General features: G+C 34.6%; 1 protein-coding gene across 1 annotated transcript; it reads left to right on the forward strand.

The window, feature by feature from the left end:
- Window positions 1-1,384: 1,384 nt before the first annotated feature.
- LOC143082777 (fatty acid-binding protein 1-like) lies at window positions 1,385-7,120 on the forward strand. The gene is made up of 4 exons (XM_076258632.1): window positions 1,385-1,543; window positions 2,892-3,067; window positions 3,884-4,000; window positions 6,797-7,120. Exons 1-4 carry the CDS (start codon window positions 1,474-1,476, stop codon window positions 6,854-6,856), a joined length of 423 nt encoding a protein of 140 aa, XP_076114747.1. The 5' UTR covers window positions 1,385-1,473; the 3' UTR covers window positions 6,857-7,120.
- Window positions 7,121-9,690: the final 2,570 nt, after the last annotated feature.

Here is a 9,690-nt window from a genome sequence, read left to right on the forward strand (position 1 = left end):
TTTGCAATAACTACAAGCTTTATAGTAACTTTCAAGATGAAATACAAATTCCATTCGCAGGTATGTACTGCTTAAACGTTGTTACATAAGCAGAAGCTTACTGATTAGAACAAGAAGTCAATTACATTATATCCCCAATTCTTTCTTCAAGGAAATGCATCAACCGTTACAAGGTATCATGAAGCCGAGTAATCCCTCGTTGATAAAATACTGATGGGATATTTTCTATCGACATTTGGAATCAATTGGTTTTACCACTCTCGAAATTGAGTATACACCAGTTAAGGTGGAGATCGGTTGAAAAATTCGATCGTGTTTACACGCGCGTAACGGACGGATGGACAATCCAGTAATTATCTATAATCTAAAATTAATTATACTGAAATAACGAGGTCAAATTTGTCAGCCGTCATGAGGTAAAAACGACAAATCAAATTTCAACTTTATCTATAGCTAATATAGGTATACAGTGGTGTTGATTAAAAATTACACCACTTCAGACCTATTTGTTTTCCACATAATTAATATTGCCAATAATTGATAAGATCCAGGTCGACGAGTTCAAACAGAAAGATTTGAAAGCCGCAGATAAAACTGTGCATCTTATAATCGGCATGACTTTATCAGATGACAATACCAATACTAAAATAAGGCTTAGGCATAGTTATATACTTTAATCGGACACACGATATCACGGTTGTTCTAGTATTTCATAAATTTCGTAAATATCATAAAAAAAATTACAGAAACAAAGTAATTGTGATTGGCATGGGGCACAATCTTTTGATGGAAAATCGCATAATAATAAAATTGAAGAGAAAGCTGACAATGATGCCGAATGATTCGAGTAATTAAAAAGCAATTTCAACGTGAAATGTAGTGTAAACACATGTTATAAGAAAATAAGTGACAGAGGAATATATTTATTTAATTCGAATTTTGTTTCACCTTCTGTAGCGATATATTCAAGACACTATATAACCGCCAAATCGAATATAATCATGATGTTGTTTTTTTTTATGTTCTTGAGAAGATCCTTCCATTTTACCTGTAAACTGTAGGTGTCATCAGTCGGTGTCGAGAGTAATAGCAAGGTTCCCTAATTCTTTTGAATTACTCATTTTGCGGGACAAACTTAGATGAAAATAAAACTAATTTGATTGAAATAAGAATTCTATTTTATATTATTGTTGCATAAATTAAAGGACATTCTACTTTTTTGTAGAACGTTCTACTTAAAATTTAGCGTAACCCAAGTTTAAATTGTATGTTGTATATTGAATAGAAATTCTACCTTTTGCAGGTCATATTTTAGAACGTTCTACTTTATAATGATTCAGTTTACCTGGTAACTGATACATGTATATTGATTAATGGCGAGGGTATCTACTATATAAAAGAAATGTAAAGCCACTGAATAACCCACAAATATTCAACCAGCACGCCAGGTTAACATCTACATACTATTTCGATATGGCTCAATTTTTAGGAAAATGGAATTCAGTATCTATGACCAATATCGAAGCTGTAGGAAAAGTTTTGGGTAAGTTTGTGTTTTATTTCATATTTATTCTCCATATTTGCGTATGTCCTGAATAGTTACGAACACTCGTTTCGGTCTAATATATCATATTATTGTATTTTCTATCAAATATAAAGCCACAATAATTTAAAATTGACTTGAGTCATCAGAACGACAAAAAGCATCAAAATTAATACAACTACCACAAGACTTTTAAAGACACAAATAACCAAAGTACAAGTAACAGCAGTGATTATGCTCAGAATAATAATTAAAGGCAAATATTGTTACTAAGATGAATATCATATAAAATAATTTGTAATCTATATGATCGCTCAAAATACTTAAAAAGTTTAATATGTTTTATGTATAAAAAGTATTGGCGGAATTAAGTTGTGGCACAGATGAGTTACTTTTTGGCGCAAAAAGATATCGCCCCATCACAGTACTGCTACAAGAAATCTAAATGTCAAAAGGAGAAGAGAAAAACAAAATGATAAATTATCTCTAGGGCTATGTCAATGATACTAATAGGACATAATCTTAAGTCTAGATATATACTTTGAATTCACTAAACGATAAAATGATGTATTCCCATTTTCAGTCAAAATAATAGTGAGTGCAGGTAAGCTATACTCACACTCACATTAAATTGAAAGCAGTCGGAATAGCATGACTTCAAAACTTGTGAAAAAATGTCCCACAATTCCAAAGTTGTATCCACCATAAGTCATAACTAGAGACAAAACAAAACCATCAATAACATTATTTTAAAAAAGAGGTGCGATAGATACCAGAGGGACCTGCAAACTCAAAGATCGAAACAAAAATTCCAACGCCGAAAAAGAAAAAAAAAACTAGATGAATAAAAGTACACTAGACACAACATAGAAAACTAAAGACTAAGCAACACGAACCTAACCAATAACTAGGGGTTATCTCAGGTACCGGTGCTATGGAAGTGTCAGCAGATCCTGCTTAACTGGTGGCACCTGTCGTGTTGCTCGTTATTACAAAATCGGTAAATAGTCTGATTCGGTAGGTCACATTCATGAAAAGGGAACGGATTTTAGATACTACATAAGAAACAAATACGATATCATTGTAGACGTTAAATGAATAAGACAGTTAATGTTTAACTAGTAATTTAAGAATCTTTGTCAATGTAGTATATTGGGATTAATTTACGATGACGACCAAAGAATTTTTGTATTTGTTGCCAAAGAAGATAGCCGGTTACAAATTAAAGATATAAAATCAGTAGAATGACAACTGTATTTAATGAAAACCTAGTTTCAGTTTTCCAAATAGTTAATATGTCTCTTATCTTTTTTAACGTGTTGAATATACATGTAAAATGAACTTTCAGGGTTTACAGATGAAATGATTAAAATGTACAAAGAATCTAAATGGACATTTGAATTCACCAAAGATGGAGATAAGTTTTCAATTACAAATGAATCAAACAACACACCGAAATCAACTAATACATACGAAGAAGGGAAAGAATTGGTGACGAAAAACTCATTTGGACAATGTCTTAAGGTATCTGTTAATGTGTTTGAGCCTTTGATGTTGTCGTTTGATTAGGTACTTTCCTTTTTGAATTTTCCACGGAGTTCAATATTTTTGTGATTTTACTATTTTCTATGCAAGATTGAGGAATTGGAGACTGTTAACAAATATGTTCATTTTTAAATATGATCCATATTCAGTTGATCAAACAAATAAGTGAGGGTATAAAGGTTTGTAATTAATTTCAGGTCATGTAAAACCGGAATCTAATGTTTTTTTTGTCCAGTATGCACCACGGAGGTAAAGCATAAAACCACTTTGCCGACTTTAAATATTATTTTTGTCCAGAATGGACGTTAATAGATATAGGTAGATGTGTTGTGAGTGCCAATGAGACAACTCTCCATCCAAATAACAATTAAAAAAAAAACAGTAAACCATTATAGGTCAATGTACGGCCTTCAACACGGAGCCTTGGCTCACACCGAACAACAAGCTATAAAGGGCCCCAAAATTACTAGTGTAAAACCATTCAAACGGGAAAAACTACGGTCTAATTAATCTATATAAAATAAGCACACATTAATTAGTAAATGCAGTTTAAAGTACTGCAGCACAAGAAAAAAGTTTAAAAACTGAAAGTAAAAACAAAACGTTTGTCCTCCTCCCCGCAAGGAAGATAGATAGTTATCAAAGGTACCAGGATTATAATTAAGTACGCCAGAGCCTGAACATATAACCCAATTATCGCTTTGCTCCCATTTCTATATATGACACCTTGTAAATGAGCTATTCGCTTGAAAATAAATAACCTTTTTACGATCTTCATATTTTTCTGTATTTTAGATTACTATCAAATTTGACTCGGATTCCCAAATGACTGTATTGGAAAAAATGGAACTACCAGGGGGTTGGAAAAATATGAAACTTGTTCGAAATGTTGAAGGAAATAAAATGACAGCAGTAAGTATTCATTAATGTTTATGAAGCCTTCTGTAGCCATCTGTATGGGGATAGTCTCATTACCAATAATAACACATCATGTTAATGTTTATGAACCCTTCTGTAGCCATCTGTATGGGGATAGTCTCATTACCAAGCATAATACATCACGTTAATGTTTATGAACCCTTCTGTAGCCATCTGTATGGGGATAGTCTCATTGCCAATCATAACACATCACATTAATGTTTATGAACCCTTCTGTAGCCATCTGTATGGGGATAGTCTCATTACCAAGCATAATACATCACGTTAATGTTTATGAACCCTTCTGTAGCCATCTGTATGGGGATAGTCTCATTGCCAATCATAACACATCACATTAATGTTTATGAACCCTTCTGTGGCCATCTGTATGGGGATAGTCTCATTACCAATCATAACACATCACGTTAATTTATATATGTTTATGAACCCTTCTGTAGCCATCTGTATGGGGAATCCGGATAGTCTCATTGCCAATCATAACACATGACATTAATGTTTATGAACCCTTCTGTAGCCATCTGTTTGGGGATAGTCTCATTACCAATCATAATACATCACATTAATGTTTATGAACCCTTCTGTAGCCATCTGCATGGGAATAGTCTCATTGCCAATCATAACACATCACATTAATGTTTATGAACCCTTCTGTAGCCATCTGTATGGGGATAGTCTCATTGCCAATCATACCACATCACATTAATGTTTATGAACCCTTCTGTAGCCATCTGTATGGGGATAGTCTCATTGCCAATCATACCACATCACATTAATGTTTATGAACCCTTCTGTAGCCATTTGTTTGGGGATAGTCTCATTACCAATCATAATACATTACATTAATGTTTATGAACCCTTCTGTAGCCATCTGCATGGGAATAGTCTCATTGCCAATCATAACACATCACATTAATGTTTATGAACCCTTCTGTAGCCATCTGCATGGGGATAGTCTCATTACCAATCATAATACATCACGTTAATGTTTATAAACCCTTCTGTAGCCATCTGTTTGGGGATAGTCTCATTGACAATCATAACACATCACATTAATGTTTACGAACCCTTCTGTAGCCATCTGTTTGGGGATAGTCTGATTACCAATCATAACACATCACGTTAATGTTTATGAACCCTTCTGTAGCCATCTGTATGGGGATAGTCTGATTACCAATCATAATACATCACATTAATGTTTATGAACCCTTCTGTAGCCATCTGTTTGGGGATAGTCTGATTACCAATCATAACACATAACATTATTTAATAATATTAACCAACAATATAAATGACATCTTACTTCCAAGACGGTTATCGCGAAGCACAATAAAGCTTTATTATATACTAAGTAGTAAATACAGATAAATGGTATGTGTAATACCATCAATGGCAAGCGTGCTGTATCATCCACCCGTGATGATATCGATATCAGCACGGTTGCAAAAGCTTTATCACACCTTTAATCTGTATGACGTCACGTCATCGATTGCAGTCACTGTTGCAAAGGATTTATCAAAACCCTAATCTGTATGACGTCATGTCAAACCTATACTCTGTATGACGTAATTTCAAACCTCCTTATCTGTATGACGTCATGTCAAATAAAAAACGCCATATGATATTCTCTATTTATAGAATGCTTAAATGGCTTCATATATTAAGTGCAACTATATCTTTATCTGTATTTCACACTTCTGTAATTGGATTCTGTAGGACACAGATTCCTTTCGGCTATGTTTTTACTTATATGGTACCTAAACTATCTACTCGATAAGGATTTATTGAAACACCATCATTTTTAATCTTAAGAATATTTTATTTGAACAAGTCTTGGTAAAGATTATTTTGTTTAGTTGCCAGGATTTTTTTACCACTCTAATCTACCCTAACCCATCACGAATATCAAATAGTCATCCCATTGGTAAAAACTAAAGTTAATAACCTATTTTATTATACCTCACTTATCATTATCATTTTCTATATAAAAAGTAGGAACCCAATATTTTGACTATTTTTTCAAATAGCAAGTTTGAACTATTGGACCGGTCAATAGTTTCTTACTCTTGGACCACGATGAAACTATTTATTTTCGATGAATTGCCAATACAGCAGCGTCATTGGAGGATGTAATAAATGCTTCGGGAGTAACGACGCGACGTCGCGGTTTAAGTATTTTATGTTTGATGTCAGTGCAGGACATAGCCTTAGCATTTCCGAATATTTATAAAGTAAACGTTAAACAATATGCTTGTGTTTCTGTTTTATATATATATATATATATATATATATATATATATATATATATATATATATATATATATATATATATATATATATATATATATAACGATAATGTATCCCCTCCCCCATTTATTATCTGTTGTCTTCTTCGATATAATAAAACACTTACTTATTTGATATTCGTGACATAGAAAGTTTATTGTCCCCTCGGAGTACAACTATTGCCGTCGGTTTCGCCTCAGGGCAATAGTCGCACCTCGGGGACAGTAAACTTACTATTCCACTCATACCCAGTCAATAAGTATACAATGTAACTGTATTTGTTCTTTGAAACAAGTTGCACTATCCTAATTATCTGACAAAAAAACAGTTTTATTTTGTAGCTGTAATCATATACTAATTACCTTTTACTGTGTCTGACGTATTTTTGTGTAAGAAACATAAATGATGAATATTTACTAATCAACTATTACGAATGAATCATAATAATTTCGACAATGATGTTATATCAACTGATTGTCATTTAAGGTTTTGGAAGAACTGGAAAGTGGCGCAAAGATGACCCAAACTTTCGAGAGATGCACATAGTCTGAAGAACAAACAAACGGAGTGGTAGTGAACGTCATTCATAAGTGTTGTTTGAATGTGTGAAAACGTCTTGAGATGCCTAATGAATGTAAACACAAGATGTATGTGTGTAATAAGCGACAAAAACAGTTTTTAAAAGAACAGAAGAGCACAGCAGTCTTCTGCGAAAATCAGACGATAATTTGCTTTTATGTTCAACCCCTAGAATATTTGTCGTAAATACACAATTGTTGGCATCTTTGAAATAAAACTTTTTCTAACATAGTTAAATGTATCTCTTAATTTATTTTTGCTTAACTACATCTAATGCGGGGTTCACACATTGCCGATTATTGCTCCCGTTTGAGATCAGACAGCAATACGACACGAAAAGTGAAAAAGTCGGATTAGTATCCTCAATTATCTGGAATGTCCTATCATTGTCTGAACGAAGTCGTTTTAGTTCGTAACAGATTCCTACGGGTCGTAAAGGGTCCGAATAGTTCAACAGAGCACCCCGACAGTAAGGTGCGTCCCGTAACACTCGGGGCAACTCAACCGATTTTGTCCAGTGGCTATGTCGTGACAGATTCTGCTGTATCGGATCGAATTCCGAACAATGTTTTGTGTATTCTGGATGGTGTCCTGTGGAACGGGGATGATCTGAAGTAATTTTTCATAGCTGTTTTTCTGCCGATTGAGTCCATATTGCATCCAGATCTTGTCGATTGCGATCCGTTTTTTGCCGAAACCGTTCCGAAACAGTCCCGTTATTAAAACGAAGTTCGTCAATGATATCCGAGTCAGAGTCCCGACAATTACAGAATACAATACGACTGAGACTAGACAAAGCCGTTTGCAATGCAGTAGAGCGGACCTTGATAGAATTACGTTCGACAGTACCTGATCATCCCGAATATGCCGACAGTTTTCGAACGGATAACTTCCGTCAGCGTCGGTTCATTGTCTGATCTCTGTCGGATTACATTCGATAGAGTTGGGACGCAGTTGTGACAAACTCGGTCGAATTTTACCTGGCGAAAAATACGAATCGGATTAGGATTCAGAATGGGATTATCGGGACATATTCGCTTGGAAACGGTTGAATATCGACGCTTCCTGAACACTATCTGATTGTTGTCGTGATCAAATAATTTTTTTTTACAAATTTTAATTAAAATTTTAATTTCCATCCACGATTCACAGGATCTTACTCAGACTTTTAATAAATTTTAATCGGAATGGTCCTGTCAAGGACGGTAGTAAAAATCGTGAATGTGTGACCCCAGCTCTAGAGAAATTCCTGCAGCATGAACATATCATTTGGAATAAAAAGGCTCAACACTGTGTTTAAAAGGGTGGAAAAAAAGTTTGGGAAAATATAAAAATAAGCAAAATCAGGCAATTCAAAAGTCAAAATCCCTATAAAGAGAAGAATGAAAAACCAAACAAACAGACCAAACATGCCCTAGACATTAAACCAAGGCCTTGCACAAATGAATCCAAAACAGAGACCGAGGATGCAATAAGGTGCTCTTGAAGGATTAGAAGCTTTTAATTATGATAACTAGTGTGTTACTTCTGTTGATGATTTTAAAGCGGACAGTAATAATTGTAAACTTCTGCAGTAATTGGTGTTTTTTTTTAATTGTAAACACATAAAGCAATGCTATTGTTAATTACAGTATAAAAAGGGTTTTGTTTTCGAACCTTCGAAGAGAAATAGATGAAGTTTTAGCTGTCTCGGACCTGATAATATCGAATCTTACTTGCAAATTACATTGATGTCATAATGTTTTCATCCGATGAGTTAAAGTTTTACCCATTCTCACTGTGTATCATCGCCACCGGAAATTGGGTACTAACGAAGCGGAGAGAAATAGAAAAAAAGTAAACAAGTTAAGAATTCATTCAATTTAAAGCATTTCCACTCATTTGATAAGGGTGCCGCTTAAGAAATGATTTTCTGATATACAATTCTTTAAATTATTAGGCAGATAAGTACAAAATTGATACAAGATTTTGTGTAATACTCCAAAACTTGCCACTTAGTACCGGAAAATTTCGAGGTCTATCGTCCTCTGTCGCCCCATTCTCAAGATATTGAACTGTTTTTCATTATTTTTCCAGACACGTTTTTAGATTATTATAGTGTGGCATCATATTTACTGAAATTTATTGTCAAAAAGATGTATTTTAAAGAATATACTTACTTACTTAGTCCTTGTTATGCCTTTTGGCACAATAGGCAAGGACAAGTAAGTTTCTTGTCCTTGTTTCCGTAACTGTTTGTTTTTTTTGCGAGACGAGATAGTTGGTCTTGTGCTCAACCCCCAACCTGGAGGACCAGGAGATTTTCTTTCAAGGTTCTCTTCCTTTAGATCAGTTGTCGTCCCCGACTATGAGTCATGATCTACCCATGTTTCAATTCAGAGTTGTCTCTCCTAGATAGATAGTCATCCCTGACTACGACCTCTATCTGACCGTTTATTTTCCCATAACTGGGGCAAGGTTGATGAGTGCTAGGGCGTATCCACACACCGATGGGCCTACACACTGCATCTCTAGGGTCCTTGCTACTCCGAGATCTCCAACAGATTAGCCTGACTAACTAAGTAATCAGTATCCATGTGTTACCGCGAGGAGGATTCTGCTGGAGTCTTGATAATACAGAGGCTATGTACTGGCAGGAAAGGCTTACACACTCGGCTTTCTTTTCACAATAAATTGCTAGCCAGCGGCATAAGACATCCACAAGGGACAGTCCCATACACTAGACGCATGATATTACCCTGTGGTATACACCACCAACACATGAAGAATATAGACCATGAAAAATAAAGTCTAGTGTACGG

Source organism: Mytilus galloprovincialis, chromosome 7 (genome assembly GCF_965363235.1).
Source record: "Mytilus galloprovincialis chromosome 7, xbMytGall1.hap1.1, whole genome shotgun sequence".
NCBI classification, from domain to species: domain Eukaryota; kingdom Metazoa; phylum Mollusca; class Bivalvia; order Mytilida; family Mytilidae; genus Mytilus; species Mytilus galloprovincialis.